The following is a 23847-nucleotide window of genomic DNA, read 5'->3' as shown; positions in this document are numbered from 1 at the left end:
TCTCCCCGCTTTGCACAGCACTAAATGCACACGCACTGTGCAAATGCAGAGGAGACTCCAGCCTTTGTGTTGTCCAAGTGGCAGTGGCTCAGAGCCTCCCATGGGTCTCTGCCTTCGGAAACCTCAGCCGTGGGCTTTTATATAGTTGTTTGCCTGTTTGCACTGAGCAGCAAATAGCCCAGCTCCTGGGTCTGTGTAATACAGTCCACAGCTCAGTTCATTCATGTCCAATGTTTATTCTGACCACACATGGTGACACCAGACTCCTTTCATGAACTGTCTTTGCTTTGTCCCACGAATAGCCCAGAGTGATGTCGTACTCATCCAGTACATGTAGGAACTCTCACAGCTCTTGACAGCGAGAAGGAAAGCAAGGAATGAAAGTGCCTGCCTTTCATGTGTGTAAATGCGGCAGCTGTTGCAGCATGAAGAGCAGTTTGCAGGTCTTGCCAGCCGGAGTTGCTGGGATGGTGCATGGTGTTGCAGAGGAGACAGGCCTGCCAGAGCCCACAGCTGGAGAGGCAGCTCTGTATTCATGGTGCCATTTGCTCCACCATGGGATGTGGAGCACCACAAGCACCAGCCTTAGTAGGAGAATGGTGGGACATCAAGGCTCATTCTGACATTGGTGGATTGCAGTGAGCCCCCAGGTTTGCAGGTCCTTGGCTGCGGGGAGCACGCTAGAGCTGGGCAGTCAGCAGCAGACGGGGAGATTGCAATGTCTGGAGCCGCAAGAACTATTGGGGAGCAGCTGGAGCAGGGCTGCACATGGCATCGCACTTTGCAGGAGCTCACTGCAGCCCTGTCCCGGGGTGGAAGCAGTGCAGGGGACGTGTGGGGCATACTAGTGTTGCCCAGCATGCTTGGCTTGAGCTGAACTGTGGTATCAGCAAAGGGGTTGCATTGCAGGGGTGCCAGCCTCATCTGCCTAGCGTGAAGCATCCGCCAGGCTCCGTATATCTGATCCCTCAGCTAAGATACAGTGCAGAGGGGGGGAAGCTAGCAGCGTCTGCAAACAGCCCAGCCTCAAATGCAAGCAGTTTCTGCATTCCTCTCTGTGTACTAGTCAAACGGACATCGGCTTAACCAAATCCGCTCAAAGGCTTCAAAGGGCAGAGCGTGTTTGCTGTCCGCAGGGGAGCACAATGCTTTCCCTTTTGACCCATCGCACAGGACAGCATGCCGGGGACACCGGGCAGCGGTGCCCAGCGCAGTCCTGCTGCCTTGTCTTGCTGTGCTGTCGGGAGCGCAGCTGGGAAGGAGCAGCGAGCACCGCCGCCCCATGCAGCCCTGTGCAGCTGCAGCCGAAGCCTCTGGTTTTCCTGTTGAAATTTCCAGCTGATCTGCCTAGCCAGCTGGACAGGCAGAGCAAGTCTGGAAATAAAACTGTTTGTTGGGAGCCGGGCGCTGTTGTATAACTGAGCTGTCCTTTTACACACGCACCAAACATTTTTGAAGTTACTGGAATAGCTCATCTGACCCAGGGACCACCACGGAGGGGAGGTCTCTGCTGGCCCGGGGCTGCCTTCATGAGCTGCTCAGTGCCCCGAGACGCAGGGCCAGGTTTGTCCCAGGACAGGCTCTCCTGGGGCTCCAGCGATGGCAACCGAGGGGCGTGCAGAGGCAACGAAACCTGAGGAGCACCCACTCCGCTGCATACGGAGGGCTCATGCAGGGCCAGCTCCGATAAACACGGCTCCTGTGTGGGCAGCACTAAGCTGGTTTTGACCCAGTGGCTTTGCCAGCCGTATCGCCCGCGTGCCGGCACGAACAGGAGGTGCTCGGGCCCAGATTTACTTGCTGGAGCAGGCGTCGACTGGGCTGCACTTTCCACGAGCTGACGTTGTGTTGTGCTTACCGACAACCCACGGAGGCACCCGGGCCATCTGGGGGAACCGGCGCCCTCCCGGCGCACCGCCTGCACAGGGCCAGGTCTGGGCTGGCCTCAGGCTGGCTCTGCTGTGGCTGCTCAGGGCAGGCAACACCTCACTGGACACAGAGGTTTCCTCAGATGGAGGCTGTAGCCAAATCTGGGGAACCTTTTTCACCATGAGCTCATTGGTATTTGCAGCATCCGCAACATCCTCTAGGAAGAAGTCATGCTTTCTCCCTTCCATCTCCTGGTACCTGGGGCACAGGTGATAACACACACACAGCTGTTGGGAAACTTCATAAATTCACACATCCTGGGTAAATACCGCTTCCTCTTAATCATTTGTTCCATTCATTTTATTGACTTTATCGTGCTCATTTTACCACGCATACTTTGCTCTGTAGTAATAGCCTCCTCCATCTGTGTATCTCTGTGCCTGCGTATAGATGTGTCCTTCTATACGCTTTTTCCACCTTCCCTGGCTCTGCCCTTCCTTATCCCCCCAGGTCTCTTTCTCGGGGCTTGCACTCCGGGCCTCCGCTCGCCAAGGTGGTCACTTACCATTTCCTTGTCCCTCTGCCTGACTTTCTGAAGAGCAGCACTGACGCAGAAGAAGCGGCACTGAGCCATTTACTGAACAGTGCTTTACAAGGAGTTTTCACACCCCAAGCTCCATGCCTCTCATTCTACGTCTATGGTAAGGCTGGCACAGAAATCACCATAGGACAGGCACCAGAAAGGACTGTTCCCCTTGGAGCACCAGCTAGGATGCAGCAAGCTTAGCAGTGACTCAGTGTCTGCCCTCCCTCCTGCTACATTACCTTTCATTCCTCTGCGGGGCCAAAGGGTGTAAATTGACCTGATGTTGGATACGCATCAGCTGGGGAAAACTTTGCCCGTTTAGCTTCAAGAGCCACTCATGGAGTAAAACACTAGTTGGCATGAATAAACAATCCAAAACATTTCTTTCCTGACTCGCATGGCACTGATGGGAACTCAGCCCAGGAGCCGAGTTTGAGCTGGTTCAAAAGGGCTCAGCCTGGCGCTCAGGTGCCTTGAGAGGGCCTTGGTGAGCAGGAAGGTGCAAAGAGGTTCTCTGAAAATAAAACCCTGCACCTCTGCTCTCTAACCATTCCTAAATGGGTCTTTCACTTCTGCATCTCCACAAAAGGGACCAGGCAGGCTTTGTGCTTCTAGTCCTTTCTCAGATTTGCACTTGAAGTTTTTATCTGGGATAGCTAAAAATCACAGACACAAAGACACTCCACCAAAGGTCTTTCTCGAGATGTCCTGCTCTGGCTGTGAAGGTGAGCCACCAGCCCTCTGCGCAGAAAGCCTTTCCCACGGGAGCCCACACTTGACTTTTGAAACAAACAGGTTCCAAAACAAACACGGACGCTTTTGAGCACCGGGCAAACCAAAGTCCTGTGCTGCATCTTCTGAAGGGTCACCCTTTGCCGCTGATGTGCTCGAGACATTCAGCTATGTTAGCTCTTTGCAATCAAAGCACTTCAAAAAACTGCAGCAATAGTAGTGCACCCTCCCTTCTCCCCCTCTTTTTTTTACTGATCTATGGGCTCAATATCCAAAATTGATGGAGTTGCTCTTTGTCCATCTGGGAGACAGCTCTTAATTGGTTTGCTTAACACTCAACTGCTACAGTTAGTGAAGGATGAGGAATAAGCTGTGGTAGAATAAGGGCAATATCATTAATGCCACAGGAGGGTGAGGACACTGGTCTTCTGACCTCCAGCTCCCTGTGTCCAAACAGATGAAGGAGCTTACAGCTTGGGTCTGGACAAGGCTTTGCCAAGGGTCCTTGTCTCTCTGGAGCAAACGCAAACCCCAGACAGAAATACCCCCAGAGGTGGGGTTCGCAGGAAAACAAACTAAAATGCTGGTCCTGGAGCCCACTGCTATTTCTGGCTGACCCTGGGCATGTAGAAACCTGTACGAATAGTGCAGGGGAGAGCAAGAGAAATGTATCACTGCTCCTTCAAGGAAAAACTTAGTCTGCTCGTGTGTCTCATGCTGCCTTTTGAACTGACACCTGCCAAGCAGCAGATGACGACGACTGTGGAATTTACAGGGCCTTCTCCAAATACACAGCATTGATACCCTAAAATGTTTTGCTACGCATTTCAGTTCCTCTTATTGATCATGACACCAGTGCAATATAATCTTTACCCTGGGTACGTAACTTGAGCAGAAGATCACACAGAAACAACAAACCAGAAGAAATGGTATTTAATTATGGTATACATTAAATTAAATGTCATTCTGCTTATTGGTCTCCAATTCATGATGACTTATTTACCGTAGGGCAACCCCTATTAGTCCCAGCAAGGATTAGGGTCCTGCTGTGCTAGACATTGTACAAACACAGAGTAAAAGAGCCTTCCTTGTCTCAAAGAAAGCACGTAGTGGTTTTCTTTTCAGCATCGGTCATCTGTCCACAGGTACCTCCACTGGTCGTCACCTCTCTAATCACTCACAGTGCCTGGCACACGCTGCAAGGTTTCACAAAAAACTACACAATGCGGGCACTTTAGATCAGTCTTGAAAGGGCTGCGGGCACGGAGGAGCTTGCGTCTCACGGGCGGTGAGACAACGGCTCTGGCGACGTCTGGAAGTCAGACCCGGGCACCTAAACCGCTTCAGGGCTTTGGAAGGCCTGGAGCCCCGTGTCCTCAGCGGGCGCCCATCTGGATGCCGCACCGACCGCAGACCTGTGCTGGCTGGCAGCCTGCAGGTCTCGCCTCGAAGCCGTTCCTCCGAGCGGGGAAGAGGCAGCTCTCCGACCCTCGCTCTGAAGTTGCCGGAGGGTCCAAGGGAACGTCCCTCACCCTCCGGCCGGCGGCAGCCGAGGAGCTTGGTGGTTTCGTGCCCTCCGCCGGCTGCTGAAGGACGAGCCGCCCTGTGCCGAGAGGTTTGCTGCGGGGCTAGCTGAAGGCTTGGGATCATCTTCGAAGGAAGCTCTTCCCCCAGCGCTCGCCCGCCCCGCTGCCCCGCACGCGCTCGCGGGTTTCGCAGGGCGAGCGGCTGGCGGAGCCGGGGAAGGCGGCCAGCCGGCCAGCTCCGCCGGGACGCCGGACGGCGAGCCATCGGCAGGGCCGGAGGCGGCGGGGCTCGTCGCCAACCTCCTCCTCGCGGGGGACAACGCGGGAAGGGGAGACGGACGGAGCCAGAGCCGAAGCTGTGCTTGGCTCTGACTCTACCAAAAAAAAAAAAAAGAAAAGAGAGAGAGAGAGGAGTTTGGGGAATAATATATACAGGTGGGGGAATTGCACTTAATTACAGTAGTTTACATCCATTGGACAAATTCACCTCTTTTATATAAATCTCTGTGTGTAGGAGATGGAGACGGGTCCAGGCGGAGCAGACTGTCCCTATATTTACAGTTTAATTGGCTCAGTTCGACGGCACATGCAATTCCCTCTTCCGCATGCCACGTAACAGCTCCAGGTCCCTCTCAGTGCCTTGGGCGAAGCAGTATAACTTAAATATCATTGATCTTCCCCTTCCGCCAGTCCTCAGTACAGTTTGTTCCTATTTTCCCGGGAGAGCCAACGGTCTCTTTGAAGGCAAATACTTAAGAGCAAATCCTCAGGACGTGTCTCGGAAATACTGCGCGGAGGGGGGGAGGAGAAGCGCGGCCCCGGCTCCGCTCCGCGGTAACGGGCTTTTCCCGCGCCGGCGCTCGGGCGAGCTGCACGAGCTTCGCTAGCGCAAACCCCCGCCCCGCGCCGGCGGCTCGCGGGGCGCCCGCGGGATGTGGTGGAAAATCCGGTCCGGTTGCTAGGTGCAAAACAAGTGAAGTGTGGAGCATCACCAGGCTTGCAGGGGACACTAGGAGAGAGGCGAGAGAGGCAGGAGCGGTGAGCGCGGGAGCCGGCGCCGCCGGCCGCCCCCGCCGCAAACGCCCCCCGGCTCCGCGGCGCGCGTCCCCCGCAGCGAGCGCAGCGGGAAAAACGCTTCCCGAGCCAGATCCTGCCCCCAAAACGTAACAACAACAATAATAATAATAACAATAATAATAATAATAATAATAGAACAGGGCCTGTTTGTGCCTGGCCTCCTGGAGAAATTGTTCCTCGGCAGCTCGCTCGCCTCAGTAGTGCTGCCAAGAGCAGCCAAGCGCGAGCTGCTCTGCTGAAGAAACGAGGCCGCGCAAGGCGGGCCGCGCTCGGGCTGGCAGCGGGGGCCCCGGCGCGGCCCCGCGCCGCCCCGGCCGCCTGGGGACGAGCCGAGCTGCGCCCGGCGCTGCCCGCCGCCGCCCAGGGCTCGCGCGCCGCCGCGGGAACCGAACGGCGAAAGTTCGCACAAAATCCCCGTGAGCCAAACGCAGCCGGAAAAAAACAAAACAAAAAAAAAAAATCAACCCCACGGAATGCAAGTTCAAGGCTCCCCTCTCGTTTATCTAGCGATCGATAAGGGCCGCGCGTTTCCCACGGCCCCCGGGGCTGGCGAGAGGGGAGCACTGCCCGGCGCGCCGCCCCGGAGCCAGGAGCCGGGGCCCCGCGGCAGGGGGGCTCCCGCCGGCGCCCGCCGCCCGCCCCGGCCGTACCTGCTTACTGGAAGGCATATTGGATAAAGTACTGATGCTGCTGGTGTCGGTCACCACCATCGCCGAGGGGAAGCGGGAGGTGTGGGAATACTGGGGGGGCTCCTGCTTGTGCGCGTACACTGCGGGGAGGGAGAGAGGAGCCGCCGTCACGCCGGGGCTCCCGCGGCAGGCGGCGGGCAGCCTCGCCGAGCAGCGCCGCGGCGGCCCGCCGAGCCCGCCGGGAGCCGCGCGCCGGCCCTTACTGTGCGAGTTCTGGAGCTGCGTCACGGTGGCCATGAAGGGCTGCTGCGCCATGTGCCCGGGCGACTGCTGCATGAGCGGCTGCTGGTGCGGGCTGTGGAGCTGCTGGGAGAACTGCACGGGCTGCAGCGCTGCCAAGCTCCCGGCAACGCTGTTGATAACAGGCACGCTCTGCGCCTGCGAAGTGTTCAGACCTGCGAGACGGGAGAGAGCAAGGCGAGCACCGAGACGTCAGGGCCGGCACGGCGGGCTCCCGGCGGCCCTGCGAAAGGGCTCCCGGCAGCTGCTCCCCGCCGTGCAGGTCGAGAAGGAGCTGACGCATAAGCCCACCGCTGGCGTGGTGACACCAGACCTCCGCCGACCTCCCCTCTTGTGCTCAGAGCTGTGGCAGGACCCAGGGCCAAGTATAACACAATCAAAGGCAAAAGTCCCCTGCTGCCCCCAGGAGAAGGTGCCACCCTGGGCAAGCAGCAAGCACCCATTGCATCCCATTGCATCCCAGGTGCAGACGGGAGGGTTTCCCTGGGCGAAGCACGTGAGCACCCGCTGCATCCCGGGCAGCACGGGTGCAGAGGGGAGGGTTTCCCTGGGCGAAGCGCATGAGCACTCGCTGCATCCCGGGCAGCACGGGTGCAGATGGGAGGGTTTCCCTGGGTGAAGCGCGTGAGCACCCACTGCATCCCGGGCAGCACGGGTGCAGACGGGAGGGTTTCCCTGGGCGAAGCACGTGAGCACTCGCTGCATCCCGGGCAGCACGGGTGCAGACGGGAGGGTTTCCCTGGGCGAAGCACGTGAGCACCCACTGCATCCCGGGCAGCACAGGTGCAGATGGGAGGGTTTCCCTGGGCGAAGCGCGTGAGCACTCGCTGCATCCCGGGCAGCACGGGTGCAGACGGGAGGGTTTCCCTGGGCGAAGCACGTGAGCACCCACTGCATCCCGGGCAGCACAGGTGCAGATGGGAGGGTTTCCCTGGGCGAAGCGCGTGAGCACCCACTGCTTCCCGGGCAGCACGGGTGCAGACGGGAGGGTTTCCCTGGGCGAAGCGCGTGAGCACCCACTGCATCCCGGGCAGCACAGGTGCAGACGGGAGGGTTTCCCTGGGCGAAGCACGTGAGCACCCGCTGCATCCCGGGCAGCACGGGTGCAGACGGGAGGGTTTCCCTGGGCGAAGCGCGTGAGCACCCGCTGCATCCCGCGCAGCACGGGTGCAGATGGGAGGGTTTCCCTGGGCGAAGCGCGCGGCGGCAGGAGGGCCCCCACCCAGGCGTGGGACGGCAGAGCACTTACTCTGTGCGATGGCCATGACGCCGGAGAGCGGGGTCATGATGAGGTTCTGGGACTGCTGCGGGTTGTGGTGGGACAAGCTGTGGATGTTGGTCAGGGTGCTCACCGGGGGCAGCCCGCCCCCCGAGACGGAGATCTGCAGGAGCAAAGCGGGACAGCGGGCGTGAGCGGCGCGGCGGGCCGGGGGGAGCGGGGCAGGGCAGAGCCCGCGGCCGCCGGGCGCGCTGGGGCAGGGCGAGCCGCCGTCCAGCCCGGCCGGGGGCTCCTGAGCATCACGTTAATAAATAGCAAACGCCTAACGAGAGCAGCGGTGGTGAAAGGCTTTCCTGGAACAGTTTCCAGAGATCCACCCGGGCACGACGCTGGGGACGTGACCCAGCCCCACCGTTGGCTGCACCGTCCCCCGAGTCCAAGCGTCCGCAGTCAGGGGGCAGCTGAGGACTCGCACCGCTCATTAACCAACCATCACCCTTACAGAGGAAAGGTGAGAAACATAAACTCTGGAAGCTAAAAAAAAACCCAGAAGGCAAATAAGCAAAGACCTCAGGGCGACTCTCTAGGTCACCACGTTTCAGGAGAAGCTCGGCGCTCGGGGGCGGCCGGCGGCTGCGCGGGGCACGGGCAGCAGCGCCAGTTACCCCAGCCGGACCCACCTGCCGACGCGAGGTTTCCAGCCGGGATTTAAAGGCTAGACGCAGGGCAAAGCCACCCGGAGCACGCAGAAACCACTGCAACTGGTGCCCAGTGTAACCGGGGGGGCGAGGCAGCACCCCGCACCGAACCGCTGCGCGCTGCCGCCGCGCTGGTCCGCGTCGGGCGGCAGGGGGGCGAGCTCGTGAAGCCTCCCGCGCCGAGCGGCCGCGGCGCAGGGCTCGGCGGCAGCGCCGAGGCGGCGCGCGACACCCCGGACGCGGTGCGAGCGTTGTGTTTGCTCTGCACACGTGGTTCCAGACCGAACTGAATTTGGTTCGGTCGGAACAAACGGATCGATACATTCCGAAGCACGGGAATGAGTCACGTTTCCTTAGCCAGTGTTTTCCACTTTCTGCGGTTCTTCAAGGCCAGCTCGCAGCACGCTCCGGCGCACCGCTCAGCCAGCCCGCGGCCGCTCGCTTACGGCTTGCAGCCCGCCTCGGCTCGAGGGCAGCCCGCACCAAGACCGCCGCGGCCGGGGCGCCCAACCCGCCGGCTCCGCAGCGCGCGGCTCCCTCCGGGCTGCTCCCGGCCCCGAGCGGGATGGTGAAGGCGCGTGTTTACTTACTAGAAACCGCAGCCTACAGCATACTTTTATGAAATATCTTGCAAGCGCTAGCTAGCCTCGCTCGGAGATCAGAGATAAGCGGGCAGGCCGCGGGCGGCCGGGGGACCGCGTGCCGCCGCGCGCTCCTCCTCCCGCCGGCCAACGCGCTTCCTCCCCGCTGCGCTTCCAAAGAGCTCCCGCCCGCGCTCTCCTCCCCGCGTCGCGGCACCCTCCGCTGCGCCTTCCCGCAGGCGCCCAAGGGCCGCTCGGCTTCGGAAGGGCAAGGCGGGCCGGGGAAGCGCACGGGCGAACGGAGCCGGGCTGCGATCCGCCCCGCGGGCTCCTCGGAGAGACCTGCCGGCCTTCAGCCGCCTCCGCACCGCCGCGGCCCTGCTCCCCCTGCAAGCGATTTCACGCGCCGGTGCCACGCACAGAAACGAGCGGCCCCAGCGCCGGGGACGTCAGCCTGGCCTGGCCCCGCACAGTTTTTGCAATGGCAAAAAAAATGGGCGTTTTTTTTTGTTTTTGTTTTTTTGCAACCGCCCAAACGCAACGCCCGAGGCACCCACGCAGGGAGGCGCCAGGAAGCCAGAGGGAGACCCCGGTCGCCCTCGTCCTGCCGTTTCCCCCGGCCCGGACGTCCCCGCGGGTCAGGAAACCCCTGGCAGCGACTCCTCGTGCGTTGCGTGCTGCGGGCAGGTTTATACCCCCAGCGCGCGCAGGGGGAAGGCGGCAGCCGGCACGGCCCGTCGGAGCCGCCGGTGGAACGCCGCAGCCCGGGGCAGGGGCGAGCTCGGCACCCCGCGCGCGGGCACCGGCCGCGGGAGGAGCAGAGCCCTGCTTGAAAGGAAACCGCTTCCCCGGCGAAACTCAGCGCTGCGGAGGGCTTAAGGAAAAAATAATGAATGAGCATTTTATCAGCACCCATGTCATCGGCGGGAGAAAACAAACAGTGATCCACCCAGCGCGCATTCAATCCGCGAGGCATGCAATCAATAAAAGCCGAGCGGGGCTCCGTCAGGTTTATGGGCCGCGCTCGGAAAACACGCCGCTCCCGGGCGGGCGCGCGGGGCCGAGCGCCGGCGCGGAGGCGGCCGTGCCCGCGCCGCGGCCGGCCCCACAATGCGCCATTGTTCGGCGCGGGCCGCGTGTGAAACCCGCCGGCAGCGTGTTTGCTTTGCCCGCCGGGCCCTCTTATCTTATCAGCGCCGCGGCCACAATAGGGCCAGGTGTACTCACCATTTTGCCGTCGGGCGAGAGCAAACCGTGGCCCGGGTCCAAGGCGGCCGGGGAGACCTGCTGCAGCACGGCCTGGCTGGTGGTCACCATGGCACCGTTGCCGTGGTGGCTGATGGCCCCGGAGGATGCCGCCTCGCCGCTCGCCGCCTGGCTGTATCGCACTCCTGCAAAACACCACGCCAGCGTGTTGCTCCGTGGCCGGGCTGCCCCGCCGGTGCCGGCCCCCAGGGAGGGTTCCCGCGGGGCTTCCCCCCACACACGCCCTGCCAAGGGGGAACCCCCCCGGAGCTCCCTCGGCACCACCGAGGTGCACCGGGGTGCAACGGGCTTTGCAACGGGCAATGGGCTTTGCAAAGTGCATAGCAAGGGGCAACGAGCTTTGCAACGGGCTTCACAACGGGCATCAGGCTTTGCAATGGGCAATGGGCTTTGCAACGGGCATTGAAATGGGCAACAGGTTTTGTAACGGGCATCGCAATGGGTAACAAGCTTTGCAGTGGGCATCGAGCTTTGCAAAGAGCATCGCAATGGGCAATGAGTTTTGCAATGGGCATTGGGCTTCGCAATGGGCATTGCAGTGGGCAACAGGCTTTGCAACAGGCTTTGTAATGGGGAACAAGCTTCACAAAGGCCAACGGGCTTTGCAGCAGGCTTTGCAATGGGCAACAGGCTTTGCAATGAGCTTCGCAAAGGGCAATGGGCTTCACGAACGGGCAAAGGGCTCCAGCAACAAGCAGGTGCTGGACCCTGGCACAGACCTTCACAAAAGCCGTGTGCTTTTCACAGTGTGTTTGCCACCCACCCACTGTCTGGGACAGGGAGTAAAAATTCCCTGGCTTTTAAATTTAACTGCACGCTTGAGCAATAATCTGGGAGGGCAGCACAGGACGACCCCCTCTTGCTCCACTGCTTTTAAAAGTACCATGACAAAGTTACAGTGGGAGATGCCAAACGTGCCTTTCGCAGGGTACCCGAGCTGCCCTGCGGCAGTCGCCCCCCACAGCGACCATCCGCATCGCTCGGGCTGGAATTTGCACCGTGATTTGCAAATTCCGGCACACGGCCGCAGCGCCCGCAGCCCGGCCTGGGCGGCCCCGAGCCGCAGGGAGCTCCTGGGCTTCCCGCAGCCTTTTCCCTCGGCGGCCCGGCTCTGCTCCGCGGACCCCTTCCCTCGCGCTGCCCCCTCGGGCCCTTCTGAACCCGATCTCCCCCTTGACGAGTGTATGATTAACAGATGCCCGCAGGAAGGCGGAAGAGTGACCAACGCAAAGGTCCCCGGCGGATCGCAGCCGGCCGCCACCATGGAGCGGAGTCTGGCTCGAGCACAGGTCTTCAATATAAATATATTGAATTTGGCCAAAAAGCCTCGCATTGATAACCACACGATCAGCCGTGTGTCATGGAAAGGCATCCAGAGATCACAAATAATTAACTGAGGAAAACCCGCTGGAAACAAAAGCGTCTTTTACAGGGCTGCCTTGACGACTGCGGCTGCAAAGCCATTTATTACGGGGAGTCGAGCACCGCGCTCGCCGCGGGGTCGCCGAACTTCCCGGGAGCGGGGAGGCGCCCGGCCGCGGGACGCTCCCGGGCCCCCCCGGCGCGGGCTCCCCTTCGCCGTGGGTGCAACCACCGCTCCGCCGCCGGCTCCGGAGCCTCCGCGGCGGCGGGAGCGACGCGGCCGCCCAGGGGCATCTCCCGCTTCCCGGCGGCAGCACGGCCGTGCGCCTGCCTCCTGAGCCTCCTCACGTTTCCGAGCAATGCTACGAATGCGCAGAGTAGCGATATTAATATCTGTTAAATACTAGGAGTTTGGAATTTGGGAATTTTCAAATTCAAAAAAAAAAAGAAAAAGAAAAAATCCCCCCCAAACCACCTTACATCCCTTTCCGGATGCTCGCGATTCGTAAGCCACGACTCCTGGCGTTAGGAAGCCGTCTTTACAAATGCTGGCACTTTAAAGCTGACTTGCAGGCTTTTCTCCGCGATCCCGGGGACAGCACATTTCTTGCCCAGGAAACAACTGTTTCAGGTTTCCAGATAATCTGGTGCCTGAGGCTTGGGGGTCTCTAGATCCCCATGCAAAAAACACCAGGAACTCCTGGCGAAGACTTAATTCGCGGACTGGGCACGCGCCCACGAGCTGCTCCATGCCCTCGGCCCCGCCGGAGCCGGCCTGTCCCGAGACCTCTAGGAAACCACCACCCACCCCGGCCTGCGTTCTCCCATTCCCAGAACGGGACAGCTGTATTGCTATTATTTATATGCCCGGGAAATTGGCTTGGGTTTTGGCTCATTGGATAATTAGCTTTGGGAAACCAGTACCAGGTGGTATTACTGCCGGCAACGGAGCTGCCCAGCCGCGGGATTCCCAGCAAATCCGGTCCAAATCTGTCTCTTGGGTAACTAATTCTCGGCCTCACGCCGCGGGCTCCTATTTGCGGAGTATCCCGCAAAGCCCTCGGGAGCCGCCGGGGAACGGAGGCGATTTCCACCCCTCGTCGCTGCCGCCGGGGTCTCCGGCGCCACGGGAGGAGCCGCCGGCGCGCCTTGGTGCTTGGGGGGGTCTCGTCTTCTCGCTGGAGCTACGGCCAGAATATAAAAGTCTGTTTATGGGACCTGGCTACTCGCCCCGGCGGCGGCACGGCCCGCCGAGCCCTTTACTGCTCTCCCGCGTTTCCGCGCCGGGCTGCCCAGCGCCGCAGCGGCTGCTCCCGGAGCCGTAACCCTGCCGATGCCCTCCGCCGGCCGAAGCGCTCCCCCCTCCCCGGGAGCCTCCCGCCGCGCCGGCGAGCCCTCCTCTGATTTAAAGCACGTTCAGGTGAAGGCTTGCAGAGTCGGTATTTTTTTCCGCGCGCTCCCCGTGCAGCAGACCCCACCGCTCGCCCGGCTCCGGGAGCGGGAGCATCCCGAGCGCGCCTGCGGCTCGCCGGCGACACTGGCCCATGGGGCACGACGGGCCCCTCCGACCCTTCAAAAATTCAGGGCCAAGATTTGATTTTTGGGCTGCCACTCAAGCCGTCTCTAAAGTGTTAACCTTGCTGAGTTACGGAGGGGCACGGTTTATACCCATTATAAACCTGTTTATTGGGACTGGACCCTCCCATTCTGCTGCAGCCATAAAGCCCTAATTACCCTCCATAAAAGCAGCAAAAGCCTCTCGCAGCGCCCCGCGCTCCGCAGCGCCGCGACGGGCGCGACAGTAAAACCCCGCAGCTGCGGCCCGAGCGGCGGCCGCCGCCGGCCCCGCGCGGCCCGCGGCCTCCCGGCGCAGCCTCCGCGCTGGCCCTTCCCGACCGGCCTTTGGCGGGAGGGAAGGGGAAAAAAGGGGGGGGGGAAAAAAGATGCAAACTGCCTTTTCTGCTCAGGGAGCACTCCAGCGAGGGAGCTATTTACACATACATATGTGCACGCCTGCAGCTATAACTAAAAGCACACAAATAATCCAAATCCACGTGTATATATATATATTAATGTGTGTGTGTATAGATACGGGTGAGCATCCTAAAGGGACGTGACGGGGTCTGGACCCCGCCGGCCCCTTTGTATGCGGCCCCGGCGCCCGGCGCCCCTAATCCCATCACCGCGCCGACAGCCCCGGCAGATAACGGGGCGAAAGCGCGAGCCCGCGGCCCGAGCCGAAGCGCAGCCTGACCTTCAGATCAAACAGGGAACTGAGATCGCTGATAATAAATACCCTGCAGGAAGGGAAAAGTCCAGAGTCTGAGGGAAGCCTCCGAAACAGCCTTTCGGGGATTTTTAACTCCGAAGAGTTAAAAGAGCTGAAAGCGCACGGCCGGCGCTGGGACAGGCGGAGGGAGCACGGATGCTCGTTTTGATTTTTACTGCCGTTATCTGCGCTCGGGCATTCGTCACCCTCTTTGGCAAGACGCCGCTCCCTCCGTCGAGGACCGAAGCCGCCGGCCCGCACGTGCGCGCCGTGGCGGCCCGCGGCACGGCCGGACCCGCCGCTTCCGGCCGCGGCGCCCGGGGGCCCGGCGAGCGCCGTCATTAAGCTGTTAAGGCCTTTAGTGCCGCAGACGCCGCCGCGCGCGGTGCAAGGGCAGTTCAAATCCCAGCACGGAGGGTCGCCGAGGGGGCCGGCGAGACGGCAGAGCCGGGCCGCCTTCCCCGCGCGGCGCGGGAAAGGGGCGCCCGCCCGCCCGCATCGCCCCGCGCCGGGCAGCGAGGGTGCCCCGGCGGCTCCTCGCCCCCCGCACCGGCCCTATCCGGGGGGAAAAGCCTCCCCCGCGGCCGAGCGCCGTCTCTGCCCATCGCCGCCGTGCCCCGTTCCCACGCTCCTGGCGCGGGAACCTGCCGGCGGCGTGGGAACCTGCCGGTGGCGCAGGCACCCGAGCCCGCTCCGTGCCCGCTCCGTGCCCGCTCCGTGCCCGGTTCCGCCTCCCCTCCACCTCCTCCTCGAGGCCGGGGCTCGGGCCACGGCAGAGGCCCCGCGCGGAGCCCCCCTGACCCTGCGGAAGGGCCGTGGCCACGGCCATCACTCCTGCCCGGCTCAAAAGGCCCCCGAAGAGGCTGTCAGCGGCCCTATAGCCGCGGCCGGCTCCCGCCGGCGGGGGCTCTGCACCGGGGAAGAAAGGCCCCGGCTTAACGGCCCTCCGGCCGCAAGATAAATGACGGCGGCTCCGGGAATTGCAGTGCCCCGAGAGAGGGAAACAAAGGCGCTCGCGGGGTGCCGGGATGCGTGGTGGGAGGATGCGAGCACATCAAAGGCGACAAGGTTCGCTCAAAGCCCCCGCTTAATTGTCAATTAAGCATGCATGAGGGGGACAACGCCATGACAACGCGGGGCCGCACGCTGGTGCGTTATTGTAGAGCCCCGCGGCCGACACTGAAAACAGCTGATTTTGCTGACAATGTGTTTGTAGGGCACCTTGTAAGCAATCGGCCGGTGACAGGAGGGCGAGCGCCCGCCCCGGCCCCGCGGGGCATTCCCGGGGCAGGGTCACGCCTTGGTCACGGCGGGCCGGCCGGCCGGCCGCGCTGCCCCGCGCGCCCCGGCCCGCTCGGACCCCGCGCCGCGGCAGCGATGCTCGCCGAGGAGCCGGTCCCTTCATCCCGAACGGGCGCGCGAGCCGCCCGATCCAGTCTGCAAAAGCCTCCGGACAGGAGCGGTGCCCGGCCGCAGAGGAGCCCGGGCCCGGCTCCCCTCGCGCCCTCCCCGTCCCGCAGCAGCTCCCCGGGGCTCCGTCCCTGCCGACGGGCGACGAGCCGGGCGCGCACGACCTGCGGCGCGGGGCGACCCGCGAGCCGGGGCCGCCGTGAGCTGCCCGCGAGCAGGACACCCCGGCGCTGGCACAACCCATCCGGCAGGGCCGTCGCCGTCCGTCCGTCCGCCCGTCGGCGTGCGCGCTCACCTGGCATTTTTCCGGGAGGGGAGGCGCTGGGCTGGTTGTGGTGGGGGGAGCCGTGGGAGAGCAGCAGGTTCATGCTGTGCGGGGGCTGGCCGGAGCTGTAGGCGTCCATGGCCAGCTTCTGGCGGAAAGCCTCCTCCTTCCGCCGGTTGGCGAACCAGTTGTAGACGCGCACCTCCGTCACCAGGTTGGAGCCCAGCCCGTGCGCCTTGGAGGGAGACACCCCTCGCTGCAGACACTCGGCCCTGCGCGGGGCAAGGGGACAGGTTGGGGCGAGCGTGCCGCGGGGCGCCGGGCCGGGGGGAGCCTCCGAGCCCTCCCGAAAGCCGGCCTGCTCTCCGCGACGGCGCGAGCAAGAGCCGCCCCGCTCCCCCCGGCCGGGCGTCCCCTCGCCGCCGGTCTCGGAAGCAAAAGCTCCGGGGCGAAGCGGGAGAGCGCGGGGAGGCGGTGCGGAGCCGTTACCTGTTGCACTCCTCCACCAAGGCCTCGCGCTCCTCCTTGCTGGGGTTTTTCTGGCGGTCGTAGGCTTGGTACAAGATTTGCTGGGAGGCCGGCCCCCACTTGAAGCGGTTGCGGCGCATCTTCTTGCTGGGGGTTTCGGCGCAGGGGTCGTCGAGCTGGCCAGCCCCCTGGTTCTGCTGATTGAACTCTGGAAAGAGAAACAGCAGCTGATCCTGACTGCTTTTGTCTGTCCTACTTCCACCACCCTGGACTGTCTGGTTGAACTCTGAAAGAGAAAGGAGCAGAGTTGGGGGGGCCTGTAGCCGCCGGCACTCGGATCACGGCCGCGGCCGCCGCGCGCAGCCCCCGCCGCGGGCGAAGCCCTGCCCCCGGCGCCCGCTCCGCTCCCGCCGCCGGGCCCGTCCCGGGAAGGCGCGTGCCGGGCACGGATGCTCCCAGCGCGGAGCTCCGCGTGGAGCCGGCCGCGAAGATCCCCCCAGCGCCGCCTCTCGCTGCCGCCCCCTCCCCGCTCCCCGCCGAGCTCTGCTCCGATCGCTCCGGCGGTCGCACGTCACGCCTGCTCTGCGCGCTCCGGAGCGGCATGCGCTGCTCCAGACCATGCTTCGGGTGCATTTACGGGGGGGGGGGGGTTTCTTTTTTCTCTCTTTCCTTTTTTGCAAGCAGTTGCAAAAATATAGAGCAGGGGGACGGGGGGAGAGGTGGGAAACGATGTGCCTGTGCGGATTTACCGATCGCTCTCGCAGCGCGAGGGCACACAAGCGTGCAGGAGCCCCGCGGCCCTGCGGGAGCCTGCGCATGCTACACGGGAGGCTCCCGCCCACTCCCCCTCGGGCTTCAAACGCGTTTTACCGGCCGGAACATTTGGGGAAGGGGCCAGGCAGGCTGCCACAGAGGGGACGCGGGGGGCTTCTCTGTGCAATGGCCCGGCCCGGGCAAAGGGAGCCCCACGCGCTGGCCTAAAGCCCCGGGGGCGGCGGGGATCCGTGCGCGCCCCGGCGCCCGGAGGAGCCGCGCGCGAGAGCGCGAGGCCGAGCGAACGAGCCGGGTACTTACGGCGGAGGATCTCCCGCTGCTTGCGGACGTACCACGTGTAGAGCGCGGCACGCTTCTGCGTCTTCATGGGGGTGCCCTTGTTGAGGTGCTGCGAGAGGTGCGACTGGTTGAGCCCCGTGACGTCCACCACCTCCCGCTGCGGGATGTTGTGCTGCTGCATGTAGCCCTTGATCATCTTCGCCGCCCGCCACGGGTCCTCGCTGCGGGGAAAAACGAGGGTCAGCGCCTCGCCGCGCCGAGACGCCCGGCTGCCGCCTCTCCCGGGCGGCCCGAGCGGTTCGGGGGCACGCGCAACCCCGCGACCGCCTTTCCCGCGATGCCGCGCACGTCCTCGCCCGGCCACGGAGCGCAGCCCCGAACAACAGCTCCCTGCCGGGGCCGGGGGGCGGCACGGGGCACCCCGAGGGGAAGGAGAGAGACCCCGGCGTCCCGGCGGGGCGCTGAGCTCCGCAAAGCGCCCCCGGATCCCTGCGGGGGGAAATGCAGTGGATTCAGCAACGGCTGCTGTCGTCGCTGTTGCATTAATGACAATTCTCCCTTCGAAGCTATGCACGCCTGACTGGGGTACATGCACGCACACAAACGCACTATATATAGATATATTTATATATACACACACGTATAAACTGGGAGGATGGCAGTGGATGTTTCTCTCTGCCTTTGCAACCCGGCCCCTGCTCCAGGCCGCGTTACCGGCGCGCGGGAGCTGCTGCGCGGCTGCAGCGGAGCTGCCAGCGGCTCCTCGCGGCCCCCGTGCTCTGCTGAGCTCGCCCCCAAACCCGGCGCTTGAGCCCCAAAACGCCGCCCGGCAGCGGCCCCCTCCGCCGCCCGCCTTCCCCGCGCTCCAGAAAGGGACGCGGCGGCAACAGGACGGGCAGGTTCATAAATCTCAGCCCTGGCAGCGCCAGCGGAGCTCGCGACAGCTCGCCGGGGAGGAACGGCCCAAAAGTCCCGGCCCGCCGCCCTCGCCCTTCCCCGGGCTCTCCCGGCGCCGGCCGCTTCGCTTTCTCCCTCCCGCCCCCGGCGCTGCAGGAATAATTATCCAAGGGTCTCCGAACCCTATTTCCGCCCGTCTCGCGAGAGCGGGCGGGGGGTTAGGGCCGCTCGCAGGGAGGAGGCTCGGGAGCGGCGGGTCACGGCGCAGAGCAGACCCGGGCGACGCGCCCCCACCGCCGAGCGAGCCCCGGGTATTTCTAAGCGCTGGAATTTGCTGCCCCGGCTCCCCGGGATCGGGGGTGGGGGGGAAGAGGGAAACGACCCCCCCGAACCTGCGCAACCTTGGTGTCCTTGCCTTAGCGGACACCAAGACAGGCAACAAAACCAGGCGAAAATAAAAACGCCGTAGGCGCGCTTGGAGATCCACCGAGCGCGAGCAGGCAGAGCCGGACGAGCAGGCCAATACGCTCCGGCAGCATTTTGGATCGCCGGATTTGTTCTTTAATAGGTGAAGACGCCGGAGTAAAAGGAAGTGCTTTGATAGTGAAAAAAGCCGTGTGGAACCTGAACCTGGTCACAGTTATGCACTCAAATAATGAGATATTCTAATGCTTTACTTGGAATAACCGTCCAACTGCTTTTCCAATTCATTAGTTATTCTGGATCCTTCAACTTGTCAAGGGGAAAAGCCCGACAGGTAGATTTCTTACTTTTTGTCCCTATCGCAGCGCAAAAACAAAGCTGTTTGGAAGCAAGGCAAAAGTAAGCAGCTACAAACAGCCTTCTGGAGCGCGCTCTGCCCGAGCCCCCGGCCCCGGAAAGGAGGGCACGGACCACGTGCCGAGTCGCCGTCCCCGCGCCCGGCGCCGCAGCCCCCGGCGGGGGCACCCAGCGTCGGCGAGCGGGGCCGTCGGGCCGCCGTCCCCCCCCGCCGCAAACAGCCGGACGCCGGCGGCTTTTCCGACGCGCGCGGCTGAAGGATCTTTTCCTTCCTGCGGATCGCGTCCTGTACAGGGCCGCAGTCACATGGCGCCGCAGCCCCGCGGGGCCCGGCGGCTGCGCGCGCGCAAACGCGGCCCGAGCTCTCCGAGCGCCCCGGCGCCGGGCTAAGCGCCATCCCGCCGGGAAAACCCCGTCCCCAAACTCCCCCAAACTCCCGCGCCGAACGCGGGCGCCGGCTCTGCCCGGCGGCGGGCGCCGTCCCGGCAGAGGCGAGGGGCTCGCCGAGGCACCGGCGCCCGAGCAGGAGCAGCCCCGGCGGGGCGGCCGCGGGATTTCGGGGCGACGCGGAGGCAGGAGCCAACCGCACGAGCGGGAAGGAAACATCTTTTCACCGAAGTCTCCGCGTGCCCGTTCCCGGTTTCCGGACGGGGAACCGGAGCAGGCGACAGGCGCTGGAAGCGGCCCCGAGCCGCGGGCCCGTCTCCCCGCTGGCGTTACCAATTACCGATTAATCGTAACTTAAGGAAAGAGAGCCTTAAAATTCCTAAGGGCGCTCGGCTCGGCTCCCCGCTAGCGCCAGGCATCGTTTGCCAGCATTAATCCTTCGGCCAACGCGGAGTGTTGAGCACGCATCGTTTTAAAAATGCAAAATGAGTGACCTGGGGGCTGCGGATGTGGTTTCTGAATTGAAATAAAATTAAAATTTCCAAATTGAAATAAAATTGGCAATGTTTTGGCTGAAAAAATGATGGGAGGATTAGAAAAAATAAAATCCTTGAGTTTCGCTTCATTTTGTTATTTTAAGAAAGGCTTCAGTTTGATATTTCCAGCAGGTTCCAGACTCACACTTCCAAAACAATTATTCCGCTTTTCATTTCTGAGCAATGTTTCTCTTTACGAATCAACTTGACCGTATTTAAAAGGGTTAAACAACCTGAAACCAAACCCAAACATTTTCTTTCATGTTAAACAAAATGTTTGGACTTGACCCAGAATGAAACGTTTGAGTGTTTGTTTGGTTTCTTTCTTTTTTTTTTTTTTTATTTGTTAACCTAAAAACCGAGAGGAAAAGCTTTTGGTTCAACAAAGCCTATTTTTTTGGTTCTGTCACCGAAATGAAAAATCCACTAATTGTCTAACCTTCATCGGGCGAGGGGGAAGGTTTGCAAGAAAAACCCAGAAGCCCTTTAGGATACCAGAAAAGCAGTTTACGGACCTCAGGCCGCAGTCCTTCTCCACCCAGCGCTTTTACGGAAACCAATGAAAGGTTTTTTTCCTGCGCAACAGTGACCACAAATAACCACAGCTGTGATCGCCGACCACGAAACAGGCATTTCCCCCCGACCTGCACGCAGGGTTTCCCACCCCGCGTCGCCCGAGGAGTCCCGCACCCGCTCACCCTCTTTGTCAGCCTTGAAAACAGGTAAATACACTCGACATCCTCCGAGAAATATCCCAAGAATTTATACACCTGGATTATAAAACAGGCTCTCTACATAAATGATCTATCTAATCTGCATCTCTGGGTACACACAGGAGGGATTAGGGCCCGTAGGTGTGCTGCGCTCAGCGCTCACCCCCTACCCCGCATCGCAGCCAAAACCCGGGGGCGAGCGGGAGCTGGCCGGCGCCCCCGGCCCGCCAGGCTGGCGGCTCGGCGGAGGCGCTCGCCAGCGGCAGCCCGGCTGCTCCCCGCCGCCCAGGGGCTCCCCGATGCCGGCTCTCGGCGGCCCCGGGGCTGAGGACCCCCAGGGGTCGGGAGCAGCCTGGGGCCGGGCCGCCTGGGTTCAGCCCCCGTGCGCGGCCCAAGTAAATGGTTCCTGACTGCCGCACGCCGGCTCCCTCTCCAAGTACAAAGGCCTCTCGCAGAGCAAACAGCAGCTCTTTGCAGAAGGCTCCTCGGGGACATGTGCCCGCTCTTGTTTGCACCCAAGGCAAACTTTGCACAGGAACACCTGGGGGAGAGCCGCGCTCCTCGGGGCAGCAGCCGCCCCGCGCCCCCTCCAGCACCGCGGCTGCCGCTGCCGGCAGGATGCGGCCAGCGAGCGGGGTGCGACATCAGGGCCAGGGTGGGAGACGGCGGGCAAAGGTGCGGGGCGCGACTTGGTGCAAGAAGCGGGGACCCCGGCTGCAAGGGCCTGCGGCCGCTTCTGCCCCGGGCCGGGGCTCTTCGGAGCTCGGCAGCCCCTCGGCGGGGCCAGCCCGCCGCTGCCCACCGCGCCGTCCCGGGCAGGGCCACGGGGCCCGATCCCCTCCCGGCGGGACCGCCGGCGGCGCCGCGCGGGGCCACGGTCCCGGCAGGATCGGTGCGGTCCCGGGGACCCCAGCGCGGCTGCGGGCACCGCTCGCCCGCTGCGGAGGGGCCGCGGGGCCGGGCCGCGGGCCGGTGCCAGCACCGCGGCGTCTTACCGCGCTCCCCGCGCCCCGGCGCGCACACGCGGGAGCCGGCACCGCCCGGCAGCGGCGGCCCCCGCGCCCCTCCGCGCCGCGCCGCTCCCCGGGGCGGGCCGCGGCGGGCGGGCAGGGGTCCCGCCGTGCCGGGGGCTGCTCCCCCGACGGCGGTCCCGCTCCGAGCGGCGCGGCGCGGCCCGGTCCAGCCGGATCCGACGCGGCTCGGCTCGGCTCGGCTCGGCGCGGCGCTGCCGGGGCAGGCAGCTGGCAGCCGGCGAGCCCCGGCGCCCAACGGGGCCGGGCGGTCGCGTCCCCCCGGCGCGCAAACGAAACGAGCCGCCGCGTTTGGGGGTTTCCTCCTTCCCCCCTCCCCGCCTGGTTTACAACTTCGGCAATGAATAACCCGCCTCTCTGTGCGCCCTAATCGCGGCCCTTTGTGTATCTTTCTGTTGATGATTTATAGAAATAAATTAATAACACCCCGGGCTCCACGTGCTGCAGTTTATGTTTTTTTTCCTCCCGGCGCGGAGGGAGGACGGAGCCGCCGGCGGGTCCCGGCCGCAGCCCGAGCCTCCCCCCGGGCGCCCGCGCCGCCCGCGCCCCGCCGTGAACGGGGCGCCGGGCGCACCCACGGCACGGCACGGCGCGGCACGGCGCGGCACGGCGCGGCGCGGAGCAGCGGGCCGCCGGGTCCCCCCGCGGCGGGCGGGCCCCACGCGCGCGTGGCCGCCGCTACCTGATCATCCTGTCCACCTCGGCGCGCTGCTCCACCGCCTCCTCGGTGTTGAGCGCCTGCAGCTCGCGGAGGATCTGCGGCGTGTCGAAGTCGTCGCCGTCCTCGGAGCCCTCGTCGCCGGAGAGCTTGCCCTTGCCGTGCCCGTTGGCGAGCGGGTGGAAGACGGGCTTGGCGTCGGGCGGCGGGCCGCCGCCGGGGGACAGCGGCAGGCTCTCCAGCTTCACGCCGAAGCTGGTGCTGGGCACCATGTCGTCCAAGGCGCGGATGAGCCCCTCCTTGGTGGCCCCCGAGCTGAGCAGGGCGCCCAGGAGCTCCTGCTGCAGGGCGCTCAGCTGGGACACCATGGTCCCGGGGCGCACGGCGGAGCGCCCCGCCGCCCCCGCAGGTCTCCCCGCCGGGGCCCTCTGCTCCGCCGCGCCGCGCCGCGCCGGGCCGGCCCCGGCCCCGGCCCCGGCCCGCCCTGCGGACACCTGCCGCTCCGCCCCGGGCTGCCGAGGCTCCTGCGGGGCGCGGGCCGCCCTCTACCAAGCCATGATCGCCTCCATTAGGCAATATACCCTATGCAAATCAGCGCCGGGAGGCCTCTCCTCCGGGAGCCGCGGGGGCGGCGGCGGCCCGGGCCCCGCGCCCCTCCCGCCCGGCCCGGCCCGGCCCAGCCCGGCCCCCCCCCGCCGCCGCCGCCGCCGCCTTGCTGCTCCCGGCCTTTATCAGCCAAACTTGGGCTGGACTTTGCCCGCGCCAGCGGCGGCCGCCGCGGGGCCACCGGGAGGAGCGGGGCGGCCCGCGGCCCCGCCGGGGCAGCGCTGCGCCCGGGCCCCGCCGCCGCCGCGGGGCCGCCAGGTGGGCAGCGGGCGGCGGGGCGCCCCGACGGCGGGGCGCGGGCGGCGGCAGCGGCGCTCCCCCGCCGCCGCGCCTCGGCGGCTGCCGCCCGTCGGGGGCCGAGGGGCTCGCCGGCACGTCGCGACAGGGAGCTGCTGGCCGCGCCGGGCGTGTCGCGACCGGGGGCGATGGCCGCGCCGGGCCGCCCTGCGAGGGGACGGGGCGAGCGTGCGCCGTGTTGTGTGCCCCCCTAGCCCGGCCCTGGTCCCCCCCCCCCCTCGGCCGCAGACCGGCACCTCCCGGTGCCCCGACACCCCCCTGGCCCCGGCAAGCAGCACCGGGCTCCCCCCCCGCAGCCTCCCTGGGTGGTGGGGGGCCAGCTTCCTCGGGGGGGGGGGCGGGCTGAAAAAGGGGCCGAGCCCCGCACCTGGGACCTAGAAAACCCTCCCAGCTCCAGCAGGAGAGTTTTTTCCCCGCGGTGTGCCCCAGCGGGAGAGGACCCCCGGCAGACAGGACTCTGTGATGGGACAAGACCCCTCCGCTGGGGCAGGACCCTCCCCCCCGACGGGGCAGGACCCTGTGGTGGGGCAGGCCCCCCCCCCGCCCGACAGGGCAGGACCCTGTGGTGGGGCAGGACCCCTCTCCAGTGGGACAGGACACTCCAGTGGGACAGGATCCCCCCACCCCCCCCA

The 23847-nt window shown here is 64.3% G+C and overlaps 1 protein-coding gene across 2 annotated transcripts; it reads right to left on the bottom strand.

Annotated features, from left to right (window-relative positions):
* Nucleotides 1-5701: 5701 nt before the first annotated feature.
* HNF1B (HNF1 homeobox B) lies at nt 5702-22680 on the bottom strand. 2 transcript variants are annotated; one of them, XM_062592510.1, is made up of 9 exons: nt 22337-22680; nt 17332-17531; nt 16279-16543; nt 15820-16061; nt 10445-10608; nt 7969-8101; nt 6683-6874; nt 6441-6559; nt 5702-5722 (listed from the first exon to the last, which is right to left on the bottom strand). In XM_062592510.1, exons 1-9 carry the CDS (start codon nt 22678-22680, stop codon nt 5702-5704), a joined length of 1680 nt encoding a protein of 559 aa, XP_062448494.1. The 2 variants fall into 2 exon arrangements, with proteins under 2 accessions (XP_062448494.1, XP_062448495.1); XM_062592511.1 differs by having other exon boundaries at nt 16279-16465.
* Nucleotides 22681-23847: the final 1167 nt, after the last annotated feature.

Source organism: Rhea pennata, chromosome 20, assembly GCF_028389875.1.
Source record: "Rhea pennata isolate bPtePen1 chromosome 20, bPtePen1.pri, whole genome shotgun sequence".
Classification (NCBI taxonomy): Eukaryota; Metazoa; Chordata; class Aves; order Rheiformes; family Rheidae; genus Rhea; species Rhea pennata.
Note: the sequence above shows the minus strand (reverse complement) of the source record. Positions and strands in the feature narration are given on the sequence as shown.

Excerpts from the sequence above, each read along its gene's own strand:
- HNF1B (XM_062592510.1), bottom strand. The coding sequence starts at position 22,680 with ATGGTGTCCCAGCTGAGCGCCCTGCAGCAGGAGCTCCTGGGCGCCCTG. Across the intron at positions 16,062-16,278 it reads TTGGTGGAGGAGTGCAACAG|GGCCGAGTGTCTGCAGCGAG; the intron begins GTAACGGCTCCG and ends TGCCCCGCGCAG. Across the intron at positions 8,102-10,444 it reads TCTCGCCCGACGGCAAAATG|ATCTCCGTCTCGGGGGGCGG; the intron begins GTGAGTACACCT and ends TTGCTCCTGCAG.